Genomic DNA, 25,417 nt, shown 5'->3' on the forward strand with positions numbered 1-25,417 from the left:
TGGGGTTGTGTGCACCTGGGATATTTAAAACGAGTATTTAGACCCTCTTCCCTTTCCCTTCCTTTTGTAGAGGCAGTCATGGCTGGCGGGGCTGGAAGGACATCAGGGTCAGAGCCAAAGAGATGGCTGGGGCTGAGGAATCAGCCAGCGTAGCAGGGTCAGAAACTGGTCACGTACAGGGGAAATGAGCAATTATATCAAGGATAAAGAAAATCAGGTTTGAGGGGGCCGGCCCTGTGGTGCAGCGGTTAAGTGCGCACGTTCCGCTTCAGCAGCCCGGGGTTCATTGGTTTGGATCCAGAGTGCGGACATGGCACTGCTTGGCACGTCATGCCATGGTAGGCATCCCACATATAAAGTAGAGGAAGATGGGCACAGATGTTAGCTCAGGGCCAGTATTCCTCAGCAAAAGGAGGATTGGCACCAGTTCGCTCAGGGCTAAACTTCCTCAAAAAAAAAAGAAAAAGAAAAAGAAAATCAGGTTTGTAACTCTCAGAGAATGTAATGTTTGTAACTGTCAGAGTTGTAAATATGGATAGGGTGGTTGCTGGAATGAACCCTGTGGGGTTGAACTGGAATCAGGTACGAGTTTGAACTCACGATTTTTAACAGATGAACAGATATAGGTATGTATGTATCTAGACATATACATGTAATCTCTCTGTGCTGAGAAGGCCTTTAAACCATCACCAGTAACAGAACAGGACACCACGCGCCTCCTGCAATGAGATGTTGAGAACATGGCATCACATCTGTGGTATTTCTGCCCAAAATGCATAACTTGAATTTAATAATGAGGAAACACCAGGCAAACCTAAACTGAGGGACATTTTTAAAAATAACTGGCCAGTACTTTTCAAAAACATGAAGATCACAAAAGAAAAGACTGGGGGACTTCCAGATTGAGGGAAACCAAACACACATAATGAGCAAGTATAACACATAATCCTGGATTGAATTCTGGGTCAGAAGAAAAGATACAGATATTTTTTTCCTTTTGGTAAAACAGCATTATTGGGAGCACAGGAAAGATTTGAATGGATCTGTGGATTAGATGGTAGTTTTGTATCAAAGTTAATTCCCTGATTTTGATAGTTGTAACACGGTTATGTAAAATGTCCTAGTCCTTAGGAAATTTACACTGAAGCATTTAAGGATAACGGGGTATCGTATCTGCAACATTCTCAGATGGTTCAGAAAATATGCGTACACATGCATTTATATACACACATGCACATACACACACACACACATACGAGAGAGAGACAGAAATGATAAAGCAAATGTAGTTAAATGTTAACAAGTGCGGAACCTGGATGAAGGAGACACAGACTTCTGTGGGCAAATTCTTACAACTTTTCTGTAAGTGTGAAATAAAATATTCATATGTTTTTAAAATGCTGAAAAGAAAACTGAGTGTTTACAACCTGAGTCATATATAAAAGGCATTTAGTTTTTGCCTGTCTACCCCTCTATCTTGTTCTAAAAACAATTTAGAGTCTTATGAATATGTAAAAAAAATAACAAGATAAAGTAAATTGGAAATAAGTAAGAAATATGTGTGGTCTTGGCAAGAACCTCTACATTATCAAATTCTACAAAATGTTCTTTAAAATTTGACAGATCGTGTGGAGAGGTTTCTCTTTGTTCTGGGAAACAGCCCAAACTTCAGTACAGCTGTTAGTGCTTTTGTGGTCCTGATGTCCTTTGATTCCAAACTTGACTGCAATTAGACACACAGATTGCAATACTGAGATATGGAGGCAGAAAATAATTACTAATAAATAGAAAAGAAATAGACTTTAAAAACTTTTACAGAATTTTATGCATGTGTACACACTTTATTAAATTTGCATTCTAAGATATACACAAAGTCAGCATTTCACAAAACTTCCTATTATTCCAAAAGCAATTATCGTGAAACACAGTGATTATATAAGTCAGTCAAGCAAAAAAAGCATCTATAGGATTTTCTTATCATATCGTCTCTTGTACTTGTTTCCAAATAGAAGCCTGACATATCATATAATATTAGAATAGGAAGAGAGAATTTTAATTTATAACAATGATCACTTTTCAAATATTAGACTTTATATAAAAATAAAGTGGTACTGTCAACAAAGCTCATCTGAACATTAGCATCTCTATCTTTTATTTATTTCAAAACAATTCCTGCACAAACTTAACTTTCTAGTCAATTTAAACAACAAAAATGAACCTTGGTTTAAACAATAAAGCGAATCATCTTGCCTCCTAGTTCTCATACTACTGGAACAATTTCATTTTCCTGTCCCAATTCTACCCCACCACTGAATTTCAAAAATAAATTTAAATATCATCACATTCCAAAGGTTATTTCTTAAAGAGTCCTAAATTAGAGCCAAAAAAGGATGGCCAAAAGTGTCCCTTTAAGGCAAAGAAGACAGTAGAGCAAAGGTGGATAAATATCCTGTAAGATAAAACCATCTCTCAGTATGACATAGGCAGCAACATCTTAACATGGTTCTTTCACAAACAGAATAAATACACTGAATACCATCGAAATAATTTTTCTTTACGGTGGCATACTAGGGAACGATCTTCATAATATATACATTTCTGTTAGGTTTGAAAGATTATGGACTTTGCATAGGTGAAAGCAATACAAGAAATAAAGCCATTAATGGCCATTATGGCGGTTATGACGATTTAAAACCAACAACACATCTGATGCTGTAACAGAACCACTTACAACAAGCTAAGGAAAGCGCTCTCATGACTCAAAGAGAATAGGTTTCCCTTCAAGCCACACAGCATTACTAGCCTGTGAGTACCCGCAGCACATCATATTCCTGTAACGTTCAAGGATCTTTGCCTTCAAAAGACACAAATGCAGTAGTTTTCTTTTCTTACATTCATTTAAAAATGGAATAGTATGATCCTAGTAGGCAAATTTCATATATTAAATACAGACAAGCCAACCATGATGCCTGAACACTAAAAAAATCTATCACAACAGACATTTCTACACACTTTTAAATAATAAATAACACAACAATAGATTACACTCAGGTTTTTTAAATAGCTCTGTCAGGATTTTCCTCTTTTAAAAGTTAAATAACTTATGGTACCTCAGACTTACTATCATGTACACTGTTCACAGCTCAAACAGCTTCTTAAAAAGCAGGATGCACAATAACATTGACTTTTTCAGCTCCTAAAAGCTTCCTCGTAAATATTCAACTGCCCTTACTATAAGGCAGCGTGAACAGGAACTGGATTCTGATTCTGGTGGCAACACGTAACCAAAACACAGTCGGCGGCACCACTCACCACATGACAAAACGAACGCATCCAATGACAAAAAGTAATTGGCAAAAAGCAGCAATTGAAACAGTATGTGGCAATCACACACATAGAGCCCCCTTGTCTATCCTACATCATGGTACAGATCTTTATGACTATACCCCAAGGCGCCTCAGGCCCCACAGTACCACCCAAGACAAGCTGTCAAGCTCCATGTATGCTTTCCTACACAGTGGTTTGTGTGTAAATAACATTATTCATTCATTTGTAGATGCTCCACACATCTGGTCAAGGCAGGAATTTCTTCTCCTTGATAACACCACCTAGAAACATTAACAATATTTTATATATTCCTTAGGGCAACAGGTTTGGGGAGAAAAATGTCAACTGTGGTAGCTGAGTCATAAGAATCTGTGGTGACTAATCCAGGCATCCTGTAAGTCCATTTCCATTCTCGGCACTAAAATCAATCCTCATGTCAGACACTCCAACAGCAAAGAAGCGATATGGATAGTAATGAAAGCAACTATTTCTTCCCCTCTGTGAGAAATGGCAAGTAAGCAGCTCAAACAGGAAAGGGAAACAAAATAATGTACTTTAAGCTGATGCAGAAAAATAAAAATTTGATATAATTGAAAGCAATTCATCTATTACTGTGAAATAAAGAGGTTTGAAACTACGTAGTCAACAGAGAGCAAAAACAAAATCTCTCAAGCAAGAGAACTTCTGATCAACTCTAGCTGTCATATCAACTGTTGGAAAAAAGAACCATTATTGAAAATACATTATCAGTGCTTTCCTTAAACATATAGACTCTAAAATAGGTGCTCTTTGAGGCACTGAGAAAAAAATATATATTCTCTAAGCAATCAAAAGTGAGTATTTGAGATTTAGTCACTAGATCTAAAATGAGATCAGCAAAGAGACATAAGTAAGGTCACTACACTCGTAAAATTGAACTTTAGAGAAGAGAGATGCCAAAAAAGAACGGCATCAAAGAGGTTTCAATCTGTAACACTTTAATCCTCATTATGGATCAAAGTTCTCTGCGTTCCTCACTGAATATTTTATGTAGGAAACAGCAGTTAAAACACTGAATCAGAAATAGGTAAGTCACTTGGGTGAGAGATCATCCATCAAGATGAACGGAGAGCATGAATTGGAGCATGCTACTGGAGACTCTGCGGTTGTGCTGCCTTTAGCCAGTGAGTCTGAGGATAAGCCACTGCTGCTACTACTGCCATCCAAAATATCTGAACTGAGGACAAAGCAAAAAGAATTATAAGCAGATGCATCTATCAGGGTAAAGGTAAACATAACATGCAACAACACAGTTTCAAGAACTCACAAATCAGTACAGCATTTGTAAATAATAAAAAGCATAAAAGCAACAGCAATGAAGTACATAACGTACGATATTCGGATACCTGCAAAAGGACAAAGTCACGGAAATCCCAAATAAGACACTCAAGGCTCTGTATCACCTGAGTGTTCTCCTGGAGGCACCAGAATGTCCAACACACAATAAGCACTCCTCTGCACAGGTCAGGGTTTTCATGAGGGACTTCCCTTACCCTCCGCTCAAGAGATTTCTACCCTTACATTTATTTTCTTATCTTCCCATCAGCCTCGGAGTAAGAGGAATGGTTCCTCATGGAGGGGCCTCGGACCGTCTGAAGCAGTCTATCAAGTACACTGCTGCACGGTTCCTCGACTTCAGAACAAAGTCTCTCAACTGCTCGAGATTTCCCACTTCCCCACTGCCAACAGGCCTTCACTTCAAACATTTTCTTCTAATTTCCCCCTCCATTATTTGCCTTTTATATTCCTCTCATTTTATGAATTTCTTAAACTGTTTCCTTTCCTCTTGCTTTCAAAACCTAAAGGTCTCTCTGCTATCTCTAAAGACTCCTTTCTTTGATGCCTTTAGTTACTATCCAGTTAACCTTCTAAAGAAATGCTCTATATCTATAGACTCAATACTTTCGCAGTCCATTGCTCTCTAATCCCGACAACTGGCTTCCGCTCCCATCCTTTCACTAAAACTCCTGATCTGGGCATCAGAGCCTCTATAACCCAGCCCAGGGACACCCTACTCACCCAGCCCAGGCCCTCACAGCTCCCAACAATCACTCCACCTGCCTCATAAGTCTGGCTTCATATTTCAGCATTCACAATTAAAAGCCTTCACAATTTGGCAGTAGGCTGCCTTCCTAGTTGACTGCCATCAATCCAGCATATAAGCTCTATGTTCTACATTTGGCCCAAATCCACTCATTCATTTATTCTAATATTTACTGAGTACCTGCTAAGTTCAGGGAAGATGCTGGATATTAGAAATACAATGGTGTATAACACAGATATGGGGGCTGGCCCTGTGGCCGAGTGCTTAAGTTCATGCACTCCGCTTCAGTGGCCCAGGGTTTTGCTGATTCAGATCCTGGGCGCCGACATGGCACCTCTCATCAGGACACGATGAGGCTGCGTCCCACGTGCCACAACTAGAAGGACTCACAACTAAAATATACAGCTATGTACTGGGGGGATTTGGGGAGAAAAAGCAGAAAAAGAAAAAGATTGGCAACAGTTGTTAGCTCAGGTGCCAATCATTAAAAAAAGACAGATGTGGTCTCTGCGCTCATTGAATTTACAGTAGAGTGCAGGAGACAGACATTTAAATAATCCTGCTAATAAACATAGAACTATAACGTGATCAAAGCAATAAAGGAAGATACAAGGGGCTCTGAGAGTATTTAACTTGGTAACCTGATCTAATTTGGAGGTATAGGGAGGACTGAGGCTCCCCCAAAAGGATATTTGAGCTGTCATCTGAACGATGAGTACGCATTAACTAGGTAAGGTTTGGGAGGAAGCAAGGGTATTTCTAGAAGCCAAAAGCAGGCTAGTGTGGCTGCAGTACAGAGTAAAGAGAACACGGTGAGAGACAAAGCTGGAGAGGTAGTCAGGCAGTTTTAGGATAGACACAGACACACTTTTTATTTTTAAAAAGGAAACAAAGCATAGAATTGGAAAAGAAATTATGAATCAGGAAATATGAGTTCTAGTTTAAGTATGTCACTAGCTCCTCTCCAAAAGCCCATCCTGGTCTAACGTGCTCTGAGGCTAAACATTATGAGTCTCTAGTATTATCATTTTTATGGATTTCCAAGTTAATGTATTTCCAGTATTAAGCAACCTATGGTACATTTGGAAGTTTCTGGGCCCCGTACCACCCTCAATGAAATATAACTTTTTCCCCCCTGCTTCGCTTCTATTTTTCTTCAAAACGTCATTTCTTTCTACTGCCTCTGGATTGTTTTAGGTGGAGACAGAATACAAATAGGCTTTGGAGAAGTAAAAATAAAAATGGAAACAGTATACGCCACAGTACTCCTACTCCACGCTCACTGCTGTCAAATGCATCATTAATAATAGCCCTTTTAAGTAAGAAATTCGGAAAATTTAGCTGGTTCTGGTATTTCTTCAACCAAATGGCAAAATGGGTCTAAACTATGAATTATTCAAACTACTGAAAGTTGCACAGATAATCTAAGACATTGGAAAATCAAAAGACCTTTATATTTCCCTTTGGAACATATGTGATTTTTCCTCCTGCAGCATTTTGCCTAGACTAATATTAAAATGAATTTACTTTCCCAAAGCACATATTGGCTGGGCAGCCGAAGGACACGCTCTGTGCTACTTGGCAGGAAGAAATAGGCTTAGATTAAAATTTGGCCACCAAGCAGATAATCTGAATATAAATAAAGACTTTCTTATCCCAACCACTAGACCTATAGTGAGCCCTAGTTTAAAAGATTCCATTTGTAATAAGACCTGTTTGCTTAGGTGAATCTTGTATTCACTCAAAAACACAGAACATGACTCATGCAGAGAAATCTGTCATCTAACACTATTGGTTACCTTAAGAGAAATAAGCTAATGGGGAAGTTAGCAAGAAGTTACCAAGAAAAAATATATAAATCTGAACATTTCATATCTTTTCAAGAATTTCTTCCCTATTATTAAATATAAACATATATAAAATTTTGTTCATTAACAGAAAAATAGCATACTTACATTTAGTCTCGAGTGCAATTTAGATTCAGAACTTGGTAAACCTTTAACCAGACATTTCACTAAACTAAAATCTAGTTTCTATCCTAACTAATCTGGCACTACTACACGTGGTTATGGAAGCAGAGACTAAGGGCCACAAATTACCCACTGTTAGTATATCCGTGTAAAACAAGATTTACGGGATTTTTTTAACCCATAGAGAGGTCACCGGATAAAAGTGATTTTCACAGTGTCTGCTATTAAACCTTCCACCAGGGCTTCAAAAAGCAACAAAGTATGTTCCAATCTGAGGTTCTCTCTTCTTTCTTTCCTAGCTTAAGCTCTGATGGAGGTGCTAATGAGGCTTAGGTTGATGGCCCAAAGCCAGACAGTGGTAGGGAAGCAAAGGACCTGGACAATTCAAGTTGAATATAGGAGCACATGAATCAAAAATGAACTAATTCATCCCAGCCACTGAATACACATATTGAGACAATATATAAACCACACAACCAAAAGTACTTGTGACCGTTAAAGTAGCGCCCTCTGTCTAAAAAGACTAAGGGTGAAAGAATAAGAGAATCATTAAAACATTCAAATGATAACAACAAAACTAGGATGGCCAGTGTGACTTGTGCTATCACCTCATGTGGTTAAGCCACTTAGTGCTCTGTCCAGTCAAGAAAATGGGTGCCATTAGATTAATGGCAGGCAGGTAAATGCACTAGAAATTAGCCACGGCCCTATCAAGCCCAGCACAGATTGTGGCATAAGGTAAGACTACGCAGCATCCTCCTATCCCTTGGTGTAGGTTAAACTGATCCATAGGGTATCTTCCCTGGTCTCTACTGTGTTACCTTAGGAAGGCCCAGCATTATCTTTCCGTACAACCTCCAAGTTTTTTTTTTTCCTGCTTTTCCTCCCCAAATCCCCCCAGTACATAGTTGCATATTTTCTTTTTAGTTGTGGGTCCTTCTAGTTGTGGCATGTGGGACACCACCTCAGCGTGGCCTAATGAGCGGTGCCATGTCCGCACCCAGGATCTGAACCGGCAAAACCCTAGGCCGCTGAAGCGGAGCGCAAGAATTTAACCACTCGGCCACGGGGCCAGCCCCAACTTCTAAGTTTTTAAGATCACACGTTTAAATATGATCATTTCCATAGTCACCTTGGGGAGAGGAGTTTAAAAGTATCTGCACCAATGTCTAAGCTGCTCACATAGACATCTTCAAATTACATGTCTACATTTCTATTATTAAATACATTATGACTAAATCTTATTCTTTGTACATCACACATTCACTATGAAATTTTCTTGGCATGACACACATAACATTAAAAATAATGTTACAGGGGTCGGCCCCATGGCCAAGTGGTTAAGTTTGCGCGCTCCGCTGTGGCGGCCCAGGGTTTTGCCAGTTCGGATCCTGGGCACGGACATGGCACTGCTTGTCTGGCCACGCTGACGAGGGGTCCCACATGCCACAACTAGAAGGACCTGCAACTAAGATATACAACTATGTATGGGGGGGGGATTTGGGGAGATAAAGCAGGAAAAAAAAAAAAAAGAAGATTGGCAACAGTTGTTAGCTCAGATGCCAATCTTTAAAAAAAACCGTTACAGTCACTAAGGTAAATCGAATGAAAAATGTTAAAATAAAACCATAAAGGTTAAATTAGCAGTCACGTTAACAGTGATGCACTGGGCAAGAAAATTCATGGGAGACTTTTTCCTTTTCTGTAAGAGCAAAAGACTACCACTTAATCTTCACTACATGGTTAATAGCCCTGAAAACTCCTTGATTTTCTATAGCATGCCACAGGTAGTTTTATTCCCAAAAGGAGGAGGAGAAGAATAAGAGTTCCCAAGATGCAAAAGAATCAAAGCCCCATGCAAAGATGGATCTCCAGGCTATATTCAAACTCTTGATGTTCACACGGACTAAAGGTGGAATGACGTAATTCGTGCAATATTCCCCAGATTTGACTGGCAAAGATTTCAGAATTTTCATTTAGTAAAAAATATGACATAAGGAGTAGACCTACTATTTCTTTGGGCAGCAGTTGGCACACTGGACACAAACTCCAAATGAGTCCATAATCAAACTTCACATTTAATTTCTACTTCAAAGACGTCAGATTTTAAAGATAATTATGTAGTATATAAACTTTAGAGTTTGTTTTTTTTAAGATTTTATTTTTCCTTTTTCTCCCCAAAGCCCCCTGGTAGTTGTGCATTTTTAGTTGTGAGTCCTTCTAATTGTGGCTTGTGGGACGCTGCCTCAGCGTAGCCTGATGAGTGGTGCCATGTCCGCGCCCAGGATTCGAACCCACGAAACCCTAGACCACCGAAGCAGAGCGTGCAAACTTAACCACTCGGCCACGGGGCCGGTATTTTCTTTGCAGGGTGGGGCAGGGAATAAACTATCACGATTTAAATGATGAGATAACATCTACTAATGACCTGATACTTTTTCTGCTCCCTAAATGGTATAAAAATTGTTTTCCTTAGTTTTGTTATCAAGTAGATTGCTATCTTTGGCAATAAAAACCAGAACACACCTAGTTCCTGCCTCTCTCCTCATTTCTAAGAATATGGATGTCTGATCAATGAAACTGCATTAAAGAGACAGAAAAAAAGTTTCTGTGAAAGCAGGATCCAATTTTTACATATCAAGAATAACTCATATTTAAAATCTTAGTTGTAGACATAAATGTCAGCAATATTAGTATACAAGGTATCCCAAAAATCTTAGTGCAATTTTAAGCTTTAACATCCTCAGAAGTCCAGATACTACAAACTTACTAAAAACATCATTTGAATGTTTAATTACTTACATATCGTTGATACTTAGTTTTGTGAATTCTGAGCAATAAATTTCTTTTTAACATATTACTTAAGCCATATGTTGGCTTGCTTGCACTCTATGAGCGGCTGTGAATAAAGTAAACCTGTCCAGTGTAAGGCAAAACTTTTTGTGGATATGGATCAAAAACGTCCTTCATCACCAATGTCGATGTTCCCCGGGCTCTCATAGGCAGTGACAGGTCTATGGAGAATGGGAGTGGTAGCAACAGAAACAGAAGCCTCGCCACAGCCACCACCATCCACAGCTCAGGTTGTGCTGCTCAGAGGAATAAACGTCTGAACGAGGGGAGAGGACCCTTGGTAAATACCATACCTTCTCTTTCCTTCCTTCTTTATTCGTATGAACTGTTTTATGGCATCCTGCATAGTCAGCCTAAGGCAATATTTGAAAAAAAAATCACCTCACCTTGTATGTTTTCAGCTTGGCAAAATGCCTTCGTATCTTTTACCTAAATTGGTTACTTCGTTAGTAACTGGGTAAGCAGATCTATTTATAACGTCATGTGCCTATATTAAAACACTTTACCATAAAAGTGATATGCAGTTTCCACTAAGTATAGAGTTTCATCCACTAGTCCTCTTGACAAGCTTGACAAGTTTTCTCTTTGCAATCATCTACATACCTGGAAAGGCACTCTGTACCAAAATTAGCACACTGAGCTACCAAGGACAGAGAGATGAGAAAGACTGTAGGGCTGAAAATAGCTAGAACAATCTAAAAGGCATCTGTTCCAAGGTTAGAACAGTACTGATCAACGAGTCTAATAAAGTAGAATAATATGTGACTTCTTGGTCAACTAGAAGTACAGGTTATCCTACACAAAACAATGAATAAGTGACTTGGAAGGAAGGAATCATCAATCTTGATACCGTATAAGTGTCTTACACAATTCTCCCATTTAGAGGGCACCATCCTTTTATTTTTATTTTATCTTTTAAAGATTTTATTTTTCGTTTTTCTCCCCAAAGCCCCCCGGTACATAGTTGTGTATTTTTAGTTGTGGGTCCTTCTAGTTGTAGCATGTGGGACGCTGCCTCAGCATGGCTTGATGAGCAGTGCCATGTCCGCACCCAGGATCCAAACCGGCAAAATCCTGCGCCGCCGCAGCGGAGCATGTGAACTTAACCACTTGGCCATGGGGCTGGCCCCGATCCTTTTATTTTTAAAGTGAATGCCCTCGTGAGCTCTTAAGATAGACCTTCAGCTATAAAACTCAGGGAAACAAGTTCTGAAAGGCACTACACAATTGTGTGTACAGCACGGGTGCTCAGTGAGTTCATCAGAATGTACTAAAAGATTTCAAAATATCCCCTAGCCACTGCTACTATCCTTTCCCCTTCCTTTCAAAATGTATGTCAGCATTCAAGTGCTCAACTTCAGGGACTGGAAAAGAAGTGAACTCTAGCACAAAAACACTAAAGGGCCTTAAGTTGGACACCTAACCTAGGAGGAGTAAGACTAAGAAACATTATGTGAATAGACCACAGGAATCAGGAAGCGTTACCATAAAAATGAAAGCTTAGTTACTATCGTGACGGAATACCCCCAAATTTTCAAACAGATTTTATAAAACAGATAATGCCATTTACAAAATGCCATGCTTAAGAGAATGCTGGTATGCTCTGCTAAGTCAAAAGGGGGTAATACAAAACGCAGGCAGAGCAGCTGCAGTCGATGCACGTTACCCACAGCAACCCAGGAACTTTCTCATGCCATCCAGCTGTTGACACTCTCCCATACCGTTAGCATCTACTGAGAAAGGCTGACCTGACGGGAGCTAGGAACGAAGGTAAAGGTGCCAAAAAAATACAAAGGAAGCACTCATGACTTTCAAATGATCTGTGTGTTCACATTATCTACACCTCCATGGAGATTTCCCCTCTACAGAGCACAATAAAAACTTGAATATATTTTAAATGAACCAATATACTTTCAATGTGGCTCTTTTTAAATGGATCATATCCTAACACCCTTTTGATTTCATGTCATTCTTTACCATGAACTGAGATCAGACAACTGCGCAGCCTCCGGAGACAGCATATTGGTAGTGCCTTGGAAGAGCCTCTTAGGCTGGCTTTCGGTCTCCATTTCACCTACAACAGAAAGACAGGATGGCGCTGTAAAACGATTTTACAGATAAAGGCCTAGTGCTAAAATGGGGTAATCTTTGTTTAACCAAGGCTCAGAATACGTCTTCAAGCCATTACTTGAAGGCTATTTTTCTTTCTTTTTTTTGAGGAAGATTAGCCCTGAGCTAACTGCTGCCAAGCCTCCTCTTTTTGCTGAGGAAGACTGGCCCTGAGCTAACATCCGTGCCCATCTTCCTCTGCTTCATATGTGGGACATCTACCAGAGCATGGCATGCCAAGCGGTGCCATGTTGGCACCCGGGATCTGAACTGGTGAACCCCAGGCTGCGGAAGCGGAACGTGTGCACTTAACCGCTGCGCTACCAGGCTGGCCCCTGAAGGCTATTTTTCCACGTGCTTTAACGTGGAAGAAATATACTTCCACAGAACCTCAACCAAAAAGTCAGCAGCCCTAAGATTATCTGTAGCTACAGACACAGTCAAGTTCTTTAAAAGAAGAGTAAAACACCGATGGCATTAGACAGAATGAATCAAAGCTAAGCATAGTAGAAATAAAGAATCCCCAAACAGCTGAAGGCCCTAGCAGATAATCATTTATGCTGGACAATTAGTAAAGACTACTGATTTTATATATTTGAACATCAGAACACTTCCTGAGTTGAAGTTAAATTGGTTAAAAAGCATGCAGTCTGATAAAGAGCATATAAATCAAAGGTTGCTTTGGGCTACTTAGTGAAAATGAAGATTAAAAATGTAAGTTTGCAATTGGGAGCTAGGACACTAGGAGATGGGCAGATGGAGAAAAAGAATTAGGGGTCGATGGGAGTGGAAAACAGAGAAGACCAGAGAGAGAAGGTGCTCCCAGGTGTTCCTCTGAGGCAGACTCTGATGGCCTAGTGTCTTAATAGGACAAATAAAGGCTTTCATTATCTCAAAAAAAAAAAAATGTAAGTTTGAAAGCACATCTGTAACTGACAGCAATTTTTTTTTTGAGGAAGATTAGCCCTGAGCTAACTACTGCAAGTCCTCCTCTTTTTTGCTGAGGAAGCCTGGCCCTGAGCTAGGATCCGTGCCCATCTTCCTCTACTTTATATATGGAATGCCTACCACAGCATGGCATGCCAAGTGGTGCCATGTCCACACCCAGGATCTGAACTGGCGAACCCTGGGCAACTGAGAAGCGGAATGTGCGAACTTAACTGCTGCGCCACCGGGCTGGCCCCAACAGCAATTATTAATCAACTCAGAAAATTGCTATTGTACTGGTGACCTCAATCCTATAGATTTTCTCATAACTGGTTAACAGAAAAACTTTGCATCAATAGGAATAATGCTTAACATTTTAGCACTAGAAGTGCAAAGACTCACAACCGCAGATTAGACGGAAAAAGCCCCCTTCCAAAGAAGCTATGATTTACAACGTGCACACACCTTGGGTTTGAAGCTCTTTATCTGAGCCTTAGAAGGAATATTAAAGAAAATTTAATTCATGGGTCTCACTATACTCCACTAGGAAATTAGTAATTATGAACTTAAACTTGTACAACATTCTTAGTGATGGAAAAAGATCAACGAAGAACGAATGCCACATTCATTTTTTTCCATATTATCAATTAACTCATATTATCTTTCCTCTTGAGCTATTCCGAAAATTGCTGAAATTCAGGAAAGGTGGTATTTTTATTTGCTCTTCCCATACTTTAATATGCAGCTTTTAAAAGGTGCTGCCATCTTTCAACTCCACCTCATCAGCAAAAGGCTTCAGCCCTTTTTAGCAAAGAACCCCTCCATCTGCTGGTATATTTTGGAATAGCCTTGAAACTAAACAACCATACTAATTACACTTTCTGCAATTTTGTTGCAACTTCCTGCAACAAATTTAAAATTAATAATAATAACAACAATAATAATAGCTTTAATTCCCCTGTGTTATTTTCATGTAATAGCTCCTCAGAAGGTTCTTAGGATTCTAAATAATTCCTTATAGCATTAAGGAAAAAGGCTATTGGTTTATAAAATAAAATGTATTCACTAAATACAACTATAGTCACTGTATCAGGATCTATTTTCCAGATCACACCATCTTTAAAGTCGTGTGAATCACAGTACTTTTTGAATCTGTGTATCACTGGAAAGTTTGTACCAAAGCCACAAGCATCTGTTTACCTAACATTAGGAGATCTGATTTGTTTACTGGCCCTGAAGGTGATCTGCACAAAGAAATCACTTACTGAACTGCTTTTGGAAAATTTTTGTTAAAACTCTTATTTAAAATGCCATCCAACACTTGCAACTATGTGGTCACAGCCCCAGGAATAAGGACTAAACCGGTGTTAAATTTCTTCGCCTTTTTTTTTTTTTTTTTTTTAAAGATTGGCACCTGGGCTAACAACTGTTGCCATTCTTTTTTTCTTTTTCTGCTTTTATCTCCCCACCCCCCCTCCGTACACAGTTGTATATCTTAGTCGCCCGTCCTTCTAGTTGTGGGATGTGGGACGCCGCCTCAACGTGGCCTGACGAGCAGTGCCATGTCCGCGCCCAGGATCCGAACCCTGGGCCACCGCAGCGGAGCGCACGAACTTAACCACTCGGCCATGGAGCCGGCCCCTCTTTGCCTTTTTTTAATAGACTCTATCAGGTCCCCTCTATAAGCATCCAAAACTAGCATTGAATGAGATCATTTTAGTTTAGTGCTTTGTGGTTCAAAATAAGGTAATTAAGAGAGCATCCCATTATATCAAAAACCCTAAGGAGACTTGAATATAAGGCAATTCTCTTTCCCGAGGTGTAATTTGGTGGTGGCTTGTATTTGAGTATACAGCATGTTTACAGACCTATTTGCTATGACATAAGCATTTATTTCTGCAACATATCAACTTGCATCTCTTTTATATTCAGATCACTGAGAGGCAAAATTTTTGGAATATATATTGATAACATGAATATATGAATAAGATTTAGTTATGAAGTGTAATAAAATACAGACAGTATCAAATAACTAATTTACAAAATCTGGAATCAGTAAAGCACACATTGGGAAGAATATTTCACATTTCTTTAGAAAAAAGGAGTCATGCCTTGAACTAATTTCAGACAGAAATTCTAATTTGTAATTTAAGCTCGACTAGGTTTAACATCAGAAGCGTGACACTTACCTTTTCTTTTAAGAGGACCAAGAACACTGGGCCTAATGCACTTGACTGGACTCTGACTCCTCCTGCTTCAAAGAATAAACAAATGAGATGACTTGAAATACTTCTAAGATGCAAGATAAATATAGCCCACCAATAAATCAATAAAATTGACAGTCATATAGGGAGAAATGGAAAATGCCTGTGTTGTAGGCTGAGTAACTGATATACCAATGCGTGATATGACCTAGCATATGGCAATCTCAAATAACATGGTATTTTAAGACTTTTTTTTTTGGAGGAAGATTAGCCCTGAGCTAACATCTGCTGCCAGTCCTCCTCTTTTTGCTGAGGAAGACTGGCCCTGAGCTAATATCTGTGCCCATCTTCCTCTATTTTATATGTGGGATGCCTGCACAGCATGGCTTGATAAGCAATGTGTAGGTCTGTGCCTGGGATCCAAACGGGCGAACCCCAGGCCACCAAAGCAGAGCATGTGAACTTAACCGCTAAACCACTGGGCCAGCCCCTTAAGCTATTTTTTCATTTTTATTTATTTCTTTTTTGAGGAAGATTAGCCCTGGGCTAACTACTGTCAATCCTCCTCTTTTTGCTGAGGAAGACTGGCCCTGAGCTAACATCTGTGCCCATCTTCCTCTACTTTATATGTGGGATGCCTACCACAGCATGGCGTGCCAAGAAGTGTCATGTCTGCATCCGGGATCCGAATGGGTGAACCCCGGGCCGCCGAAGTGGAACATGCAAACTTAACCGCTGCGCCACCAGGTCGGCCCCCCATTAAGCTATTTTTAAAAATCATTCTATAAGACAAAATATCCACGACAGTTTTAAAACAAAGATAAACCTTATTAAACTTATTTGGATTTGACTGGTTTACAATCTTAAATTTTTCCTTATCCTTATAAAGGATGTGTGTGTGTGTGTGCGCGTGCCCTTTGAATATAAACTGGCACTAAGTCTCAAAAAATGAATCTGGTGAATTGTTAATGGTAGAATATACGTGGTAGGCATATGGACGTTCACTGTGAAGTTCTTTCAATTTTGCTCTCTGTTTGGAAATTTCCGGAATAAAATGTTGGGGAAAAAGTTCATCGAAGAGATAAATTTCATGAATAGCATTTCAACCATACTTACAAAGCAGGTTCACTTACCTGGAAAAGCGTCTCGGACTAGGAACGGGACTTGGTGGCAGCCCACTGCTGCTCACGAACATTTGCAAGGATGGTGAAAAACATTGCTAGAAAAAACATATTTAATATTGAAATAGTTCTAGTGCTCAGATTTCCAATAGGTTCTTCTCAAAAAGGCAGAAACAATATCCTTAATGTTTCCTAGCTGTTTATATATATATATATATATATATATATATACATGAGAGAATATACATAGTATTTTTTTTTCAAATTACTATCATAGACTTTCGTTAATTTTCCTTCCAGTCATTGGCTTCTTTAAAAGTGAGGGGATTCCTGTGTGTGTTTTAGAGAGTAAATGGCTCAGTGTAAGAGAGTTAATATCTTGTTAACAAGCCTACCTTTCCAAATCCTCTGGTGGGTGATGGCGCCGGAGACACTGGAGTGAAGTCAATCCTTTTAGGAGAATACAATTTCTCTGGCTTGTCAAAATCACTATCACTCTGTAAACATAAAGTGTTAGCTCCTCATAATTCACAATTCAGCACATCACAGTGCTTCTTTACTACTCAAACACACCTACATTTTTAGAGTACAAATGTACAGACTCTAAAAAGTAGCAATCTAATATTCTGGTGGAAAAGCAGAGATCAGCAATGAACAGAACTTTGGAAACAGAAGGGTCAGAAGCGTATGAAAAAATTAATGAAGCCAACGGACAACAGAAAGCTTTCTAGAAAATAAAAAGCAAGCAAACGTGAAAACCTTACCAGGCTCAAGCTCTCATCCCATGACTGGCTTATCTGCATTGCTGTTTGCACTTCCCTAAAACAAACAAAAATGAAATGCCATCAGTGCTCACAAACAAGGCATACATTAGGCTATGCCCTGTTCTTGTGAAGCACTCACCTTTCGTGTGCAGTTTCTCTGTTCATCATATCCATGCCTTCCTCCTGCAAAGACAAATGTGCTGAAAACATAATATTTATCCACACAGTTCTCTATTTCAAAGACAATAAAAAAGACTTTTCTACTTCATCTGACATAATCAAAGTAAAGCAGAACTAACATTCGAAGATTGTCACCCATGCCACATCTGCATTTGATCAGCATACTCAGAAGCATTTTAATCTGTCTACAACTAGCCAGAGTTGCAGCCTGATTCATTTCTAATGTCGAAATCTTCACAATGAAAATAAAATCAATATGTTAAATTCAGAAAGTTGTAGATCTGAGCTACGAAGTACAATTTACCCTTTTGATCTGATGTAGTCTGCTGCTAGGAACGCGATTAGGTGAGGATGACAGCAGCTGGAAAGAAAAAATCAACATTTACTATTTTCTGAATCACAAAGTAGCAGTCTGTTGTGAGTACCGGTGTACAACCTCTTCTCGGATAATTTTTCATATTCTTCTTAGCAACCTAGCTCTTTAAATCACTGAACATCAACGCACTAGAGGCAGTACATTCAGTCTTTAGAAAGTACACCAGGTGTCCAACCTCAAAGCACCATCTGGCGCTAGACACACACTGACTTTAACACTTTTCCCAAATGAACGCAGAGCTGTGTACGTTTATGTAAAAAAAGACTCCAGGCCTTGGAAATATCCATTACCCCACTTACCTAAAATAAGGAACTAGATAAGAAGGGAAAGAAAAAACTGATTTACTCAGTTTTATTATCAATGTAGCAACAGAGGAAGACAGGCTAATAAGCTCAGTCTAACATTTCGACTATGATTAATGTTCATCGAAAATACTTTAAAACTGCAATAAGGAGATCTGGTTTGCATGATCTAAATTAGTTCTAAAATGTGACCACTAACACACAAATCATCACAAACCTTACTAGTTAAGAAAAATCAATGTGGAAGGCAAGGTGCATTTTAAAAAATAACTGCTGCTTTTCCTTAGATAATCATTTTTTAATAACACAAAGCTGAAATGATTTGGGGGCCAAATTACGTTTCTTCAAGATAATCATAATCTGATCACAAAATGTAGAAAACAATTCCTATCAAGAGATTTTATAGGGTTCTAATAGCCATAATGTAAACAACTACTATTTATTCCCTGATGAAATGCAGGTGAATTGGTAATACTAAAAAACCAAGTAAGACAATTATCCTTTTACAAGTTGTCCTATCCTATAAAACCTTTTTGAATATTAATGTAGTGAGTAGTATAAAATGGTAATAAACTGTTCTAAGTTTTTTAGGCAAAGGCTAATTCAGGTATAATTTTAAAAAATTATCCACTGAAATATGAGTTTACCTCAAAAGATATCCCTTCATTACCCACCCCTTTCTTTTACTTTTTCCTCTTCTAGGCTGTGAAAAGAAAAGAAAAACTTTACCAGTAAAATCCTTTTAAAAGTTATTTTTTTCCATTATGAAAGTAACACATTTACTGGTGAACTCTTAATAAGGTCATTTGAGAAACGCGAAGCTACTAGGCAAGTAACTAAGGCAGGAAAGACTCTAACAGCACAACGTGAAAGACAGTATGGATGTGTCGGGCAGAGAACAAAAGAAACCCCAAAGACAGTGCAATAATCAGGAAAGCCAAAGTAAGTATTGCCAAAAGCTGATTGCAGAGAAAGTCAGAAATTTAGATGCTGTATCTACATGACGTACAAGTTGTCAATTTTAGACAGAAGTGGAAAGTAGACTCGAAAGAGGGACAGAGAGGAGCAAAACTGTCGAGTACCAGAAACAAGAGTAACGAATAGGCTGAGAAAGAAACCAAGAACTTCAAAGAGGTGCTGGTTAGTGGTGTTAAGTAAAGCAAAGAGCTCAAGCGGGATAAGAAAAGAGGCCCCTGACATTGGAAATCAAGTGGGCATTGGTGACTTTGGCAAGAGCAGTTTTTTAATGGAGCGGTGGTAGAAGTAGCGAGATTACAAACTGGCTGAATAGTCAGCAAGAAATTAGGAAACGAGGAATTAGAGGCAGTTGAGTGTAGATTAAGTTTTGAAAAGGCTCAGAGAGGGGAAAGGAAAAAAGGGAAAGAGAGGCCCATGAGAAAAAGAATAGTTAGTGTTCCAGTTATTAGATGTGTGAGTCGGGAGAAGAAGGTGGGGGGAAAAGAGCCAGTGAAGAAGAGACATTTTAAGGAGAAGAAAGTTGACATTTACAGAAGATAGGTGCCTGCCTTCTCTGTGAAGCGAGAACGGTCATCTGCCGAGAGGGAAAGGTGGTGAGATAGGAAGCTTGCAGAGTTTTTAAAAAAAGATTTAGAATATTGCTTTGGAGAACAGCATGGGGCCGGTGGCACCATGAACCCAACATACCCAGAAAGAATTTACCTTCTGTCCCTTCAAACGGCCAATTCTTTTCAATCTCCCTGATCTGTAATAAAGGCAACACTTTTCCCCTGGTCACCAAGAAACAAAATTTCAGTCACTTTGAGTCCTCCTTCTCCCTGCCTTTACATCCAATCAGTTGTCAAAGCAGGAAGACTCTACTTCTGCATCTCTCTTTCATCAGTCCCTCCTTTGTGTTTCATTCACCAACACCTTACTTTCTGCAGGTTAATTTGGGACACAGGTAAGTGTATTAAGATTTATAGAGTACACTGTGATATAATGTTTTTGATGTCATCAATATTATGATAGAAGCACCCAAAGGGTGCTGTGGAAGGCTTGCCAAACCAGAAAGCTGGAAAGGAGAAGGGGATGGGATGAAGGATAGCCTAGGGATCAACAAAGAGCACTGAATCAACATGGCCCCCGCAGCAAACTAGGTATTTCAGGCAGCCAGAGCAAAGGGTATTTGTCAGGCAGTTGGGAGAGGTGAGCCTAGAGAGAGTTGATAAGAATCTTCACATCTTAGAAAAGAGCAAAGTGAAGAGTAGAGAGGCAAGTTCATTTTCCCTTTGCTATGCTATTGGTATCAGAAACATAGCTGTGTAACTTGTAGAAACATTTTTCGTATATTTCAGCAAAAATAAGTAGTTGTATTTTCTAGCATCCTCAAAGAAGGAGGTAAAGCGAAGCAAATCTCCAGATAGCTGACATTTCCCCCTTATTTTTAGTCAGCTGGATATCTTTCTTAAAAGTGTTATATTTTTCCCTTTCTTAAACAGATTTTACCAAACAGAATGGCACTGGAACACCTCTATTCCAGTCCCAGCTCTGGCACTTACTAACTGTGTGATTCTGAGCAAGTCACTCCTATCGGCTGTCTTAGCTGCTGCCTCTTTTAATTGGGAAAAACATCTTTTGCCCTGCATACTTCACAGGGGATGCTATGAGAATTAAACGTGTGAAAGTACTTTGTAACATGAAAATACCATACAAGTGTAGGTATGACTATAATTTAAGAAAAGGTTAATGACCCAGGTCTCCTTAAGAACATCAATTATCTTCCGGTTCTATGCCAGTGACACCCTCAGGGTCTATTAACAGGCTCTTAGGCCTTAGACTAAGCCACAGACTAATTTTTTAAAAACCTCTGTCTACTTTTCAGTGTTCCCCTCTCCTCCCCCGCTAGCAGCTATCAGTACACCTTTAACCCAGATGTACCTCTTCCAATTTGCTGCTTCTCACACACTACTGGGTTGGAAGCTTATTATTACTGTGCATAAATTTTACATGATTCAGGGGTCAGAAAGACTCTCCTATAAATAAACTGATGAACCTTTGTGCGCAGACTATGGAAATCTAGTTCAGCCATTTAGAGGTCTGTCTGCTTATATTTCAGATGTCTTCGAGAGAGCTGCAGCTACTGGATAAGTGGGCTCCACATGGGAAGTGCTACTCTATAAAAACCTCAGCATAATTTCTCCTAACATGACCAATGAATGAGGGGATCCCCGACAGCTCTGGCTAGATGGAACAGTCACAATCAGCAACTCTACTGAGACTATAAGCACAAGCATATGAAAAGAGTCTTTGGATAAACAGCACTGTCCAACAGATAAGTGGCAGAAATACATACTCTGCTACCATTAAAGTGATTTTCACATCCAAGGACAAATAAAGACCCCAGTTCTCAGCTATGACTAGAAGTTAATCCTGACTTATCTCACAACCATGATGCAAGCAGTGACAAAAAACAATGAAGGGTTCTTAAAAATACAAAGTCCCACAACCAAGAAAATTTTTAACCAGGTCTCCTTTTGCACCAAAAGCTGAAAACGGCCCCAGCATAAGCGATAAACAAGATAAGGAAGATATTCTTTTCTTTTGTAAACAATTGTGCATAGCATATCATCTTAAGAAAGAACTACATTTGGAAGTGTTTCCCCTAATCCAAACCACTAAGGATACTTACTTCTATACTTACCAAGTTGTGACGGCTCATGATCGTTGTACTATTCCTCCGAGTTCTAAACGTATAAGGTTGAAAAACCTGTGAAAGGTCACTGAAAAATAAAAATAAAGTTATTAATGTCTCCTCATTTAAGATATCCTTTGGCTAAATTAAAGCCAGTTCTCTAGTTAACAATGAAATCGTCAATGGCTCCTCATTCCATACAGTGAATAAACTCCTCACCGTCCTCGTCAGAGCTTCTCCAGTGGTGTGCTGTGGGTTACAGGTTGGCTGAGATACTGATCTCCTCCGTGGCCAGGGGGGCAGCAAGGAGAGGTATGGGGCGGAGCTCCAGGCCAGTTGCCTCCAGCTGTTTCTGGCCAGAGCTCACGCCCCCAAACCGGTTACCACCAGACACCAGCAGCCTCATCTGTTTACCCCAGGGGATCTGCGAATGTTACTGCTTTCTGTGTGGGCCATGACGTGAGAAGGGCTGGGGGTCCCTCTTCTACAATATGAGCCCCATCAGCACGTCTCACACTACTGCCCTAAACGTGTGTTCTACCTTCGGACCCTGCAGTTCAACTGAATAAACATACCTGGGGTTTTGCTCATGTTGCCCCTTCTGCCTCAAATGCCCTCCCTCCCACCACCATCTGTCGAAATCCTTCCTCTCCTTCAACACCCATTTCAAGTGCCATGCCCTCCATGATGAAGCCTCTCTTCATTCCGCAAATCTAATGCAGTCATTCCCTCCTTTGAACCCAAAAGGCACGATGGGAAATGAGATGCTTCTTGAGACACTGACTTTACCTTTTATTAAAGAAAAGCGTGCATGTGTCTCAAACCCCTTGGTAGAGGTGTTGTGCTCATCTTTGTATAAAATCCCTGCAGTGCCTAGCAGAGTACCATGCCCATGATAAGAGGTCAAGAGGATTTTCAGGATTGAACTGGATCGGGCTTCAAGGGACCACTGAGATCACCTAATCCAGCCCTCCTAAATTTTAATGAGAAAACAGAGACTCAGGAAGGCTAAGTGACTCATTCATGATCAGAGCCAGTCAGGGAGAAAATCGGGACTGGGCCTGGGCTCCTCACCCCTTCTTCTGTCACATCATGCTCCCTTTCAAGTAATTACTTAAATCGTGATTCAAAACACAGTATGTTATTTCTACAACAGTCTAAATGCAGGTCAACAGGATTGACTTGTCCTTAGCAATTGCTTGCTTACCAGATTTAAAAAGACAACCAAAAAAGACCAGTTCATTCCTACAGTATCAAAAATAAATGTAGAACTGAGGATAGCATTAGGAAAGCAAAGTCACTCCATCAGCCCCTCAGTTTCAAAATTTAATAAAAGAAAAAGAGTCAATCCATTTTTTCCCCAAAATATGGATATTATAATCAGTTAGCTAGACAAGAATTACCTCTTTCTTTGCCTTCCCTGTGCTTGATTAACGTTTTTGGCTAATTCTATTCCCATCCCCTTATTTGGACTAATTCCATTTCTACAGGGTCGCATAAATTGGCTCTCTACCTAAGATGAATTATCTACTGATAAAAGTGAAATGTAATAGGCTCAGGAGGTCTGCCAACCTATCCTTCACTATCGCACAATTCTACCTTAAAATAGCCTCTCTGGTGACTTATTCACATGAAAACACAAGACTCTACCACTAAAATTCAAGGGTCAATTCTTTCCATTGTTTTCTAAAATCTGTGTTTTCACTGACCTAAGCTACATGCCACCCTTCTTTTCCTATTTACTGGAATGCGTTTTAGGCAGTTTTAGGGTCTGAAAACATTACAGCAAATCTGAATCACTTAATATGACATGAACATGCCATTTAATTACAAGTTATCAGATAAATTGTGATTTATTAAAGTAAACCTCTGTTAATGCCAGAGTTCCTAAACTGAGCTTCGAAACAGCAGCTCTTAGAGACAGGTGTCAAGTTGCAAGTCTAGTTCCAGGGGCTTCAGTCTGACATTCAGTGGTGTAAATCAGGCAGGGCAAGCAACTTGTTATAAGAGCCAGAAGCTTCTTGTAGTTCCTTTTAAAGTGGGCCGACAGAGCCCCAGGAAGAGAGGGGCCCGTTTTCCCCACACTGCCCAGAGTTTGGGGTCAAACTTTCATTCCACCTTGGGACCCAGGTCACTGTCAAGCAAACACACGCCCAACCCCTCAGTTTGGAGCGTCCAAACGACCTCCAACTCTCACCTTAGAGAAGGAAGACTGCTTGCAGGGGGCGAGGAGCCCCTGAACGCCTGTACTCCATCCTCCCCAACCCTGCTCACCTGAGCCCATGGATCAGGGGAGCGCTGTTGGATCTCCTCAGGGTGGCCCCATCAGATGTGTCAGGCTCAAAGTCCAGCTCCATTTTCTCCTGAGCCATGTCGAAACTTGCAGCCAGGCACAGCGGACAGTGCTCGGCTCCTGGTGCTTAGCTATGGACTCCCAAGACTCTCACTGCAGGACTGGGCTGCTGGGGACTGGCAGCTGGGGGCGGGGGCTAAGGGGCGGAGGCTTAGGGGCGGGGGCTGGGGCGGAGAAAAGCAGGAGAGGAGGAAGAGGAGGAGGAGGGAAGGAGGATGAGGATGAGGAAGAGAGGATGACAGTGAGAAAGGGGAGGAGGAGCGAGAGCTTGTGGTGGAGGGTGACAGAATAAAAGAAGAGGATGAAGGAAAGACAGGGATGAAGGGAGGAGGGAAAAAAGCAAGAGAGAGGGAAAAAGGATAGATGGAAAAGCAAGAGTACAGAGAGGGTCAAAGGAGGAGGGCAGAAGGGGGCAAGAAAGAGAAAGACGGGGGAAAGGAGGACAGAGGGGAAGGAAGAGGGCAAGGTGGAGGGAAAAGAGGAGCACGGGGGAGGGAAAGAAGGACGAGGTATGGGGAAGAGGAGAGAGGAAGGAGAAGGAGGACAGAGGGAGAAGAGAAGGAGGGGAAGGAAACTAGGCAGCGGCGGAACTCATGCTGCTATCTTTCGGCCAACGACCTTAAGCGGGGCCGGGCTACAGACGCCGCGGCTGCCCGGGCAGCGCTAGCACGGAGGAGCTGACAATCCGGAAGGGCCCGGCCAGACGGCCTCGGCGGCTCCAGCTCTCCATGCTCGGGGCCCTGGTCCAGCCCCCATGCTCCGGGACCCGGTCCCGGAGGCTCCTCAGCCCTGGGATCAGTGGTTCCCTCCCTGCCCCCCTCCCCGCCTGGAGGACAGGTGGGGGGTCCAGCCCGTCAGCTGCCGCTGCAGTGCCTCCTCTTCCTCTCTTGGGGTCTAATGGCCCGGGGAAACCCCTTGGGGCCAAGACCGAAATCTACAACCTGCCGCCTCTTCCGCCTCCCACGCTCCAAAGCGGGAACCTCCGCCGGGCCGGGTCTTCCGCGTCCGGGCATCCATCGGGTCCTGCGCACGCGCGCGGCGGCCGCGCCAATGGGCCCACGGACACGGAGCATGCGTGGGAGCCCCGCCCGGCAAACCTCCTCCAAAGGGGAGGAGCGTTTCCAGGGGGCCCGGCGCCTTCCTCGATGGCATTGGCCCGGGCACTCTGGCGCCCGATTTTAAAAAGAACCAATAGT

The 25,417-nt window shown here is 40.9% G+C and overlaps 1 protein-coding gene and 1 non-coding gene across 9 annotated transcripts; both read right to left on the minus strand.

Annotated features, from left to right (window-relative positions):
• Positions 1–1,810: 1,810 nt before the first annotated feature.
• On the minus strand, positions 1,811–25,236 carry PABIR2 (PABIR family member 2). Of its 8 annotated transcripts, none has more exons than XM_014829394.3 (10): positions 24,143–25,236; positions 21,878–21,956; positions 17,843–17,899; positions 17,498–17,541; positions 17,359–17,413; positions 16,990–17,091; positions 16,607–16,692; positions 15,459–15,520; positions 12,211–12,307; positions 1,811–3,608 (listed from the first exon to the last, which is right to left on the minus strand). In XM_014829394.3, exons 1-10 carry the CDS (start codon positions 24,238–24,240, stop codon positions 3,539–3,541), a joined length of 750 nt encoding a protein of 249 aa, XP_014684880.2. In that variant the 5' UTR covers positions 24,241–25,236; the 3' UTR covers positions 1,811–3,538. The 8 variants fall into 8 exon arrangements, with proteins under 8 accessions (XP_014684880.2, XP_014684876.2, XP_014684878.2 ...); XM_014829390.3 differs by having other exon boundaries at positions 1,811–4,543; XM_014829392.3 differs by having other exon boundaries at positions 15,459–15,523; positions 24,143–25,228.
• LOC123282789 (small nucleolar RNA U109) lies at positions 9,081–9,220 on the minus strand. The gene has a single exon (XR_006523026.1). It is a non-coding gene; the product is annotated as a small nucleolar RNA U109 (small nucleolar RNA).
• Positions 25,237–25,417: the final 181 nt, after the last annotated feature.

The sequence above is a fragment of the Equus asinus genome, chromosome X, assembly GCF_041296235.1.
Source record: "Equus asinus isolate D_3611 breed Donkey chromosome X, EquAss-T2T_v2, whole genome shotgun sequence".
Classification (NCBI taxonomy): Eukaryota; Metazoa; Chordata; class Mammalia; order Perissodactyla; family Equidae; genus Equus; species Equus asinus.

What these genes read in the sequence shown, in the direction of transcription:
- PABIR2 (XM_014829385.3), bottom strand. Translation starts at nt 24,240, where the DNA reads ATGGCTCAGGAGAAAATGGAGCTGGACTTTGAGCCTGACACATCTGAT. An exon ending in TGGTCCTCTTAAAAGAAAAG is followed by an intron (nt 12,308 to 15,458) that starts GTAAGTGTCACG and finishes TTTCTGTTGTAG; the next exon opens with GTGAAATGGAGACCGAAAGC. An exon ending in TTGTCTGATCTCAGTTCATG is followed by an intron (nt 4,544 to 12,210) that starts GTAAAGAATGAC and finishes CTTTGTCCTCAG; the next exon opens with TTCAGATATTTTGGATGGCA.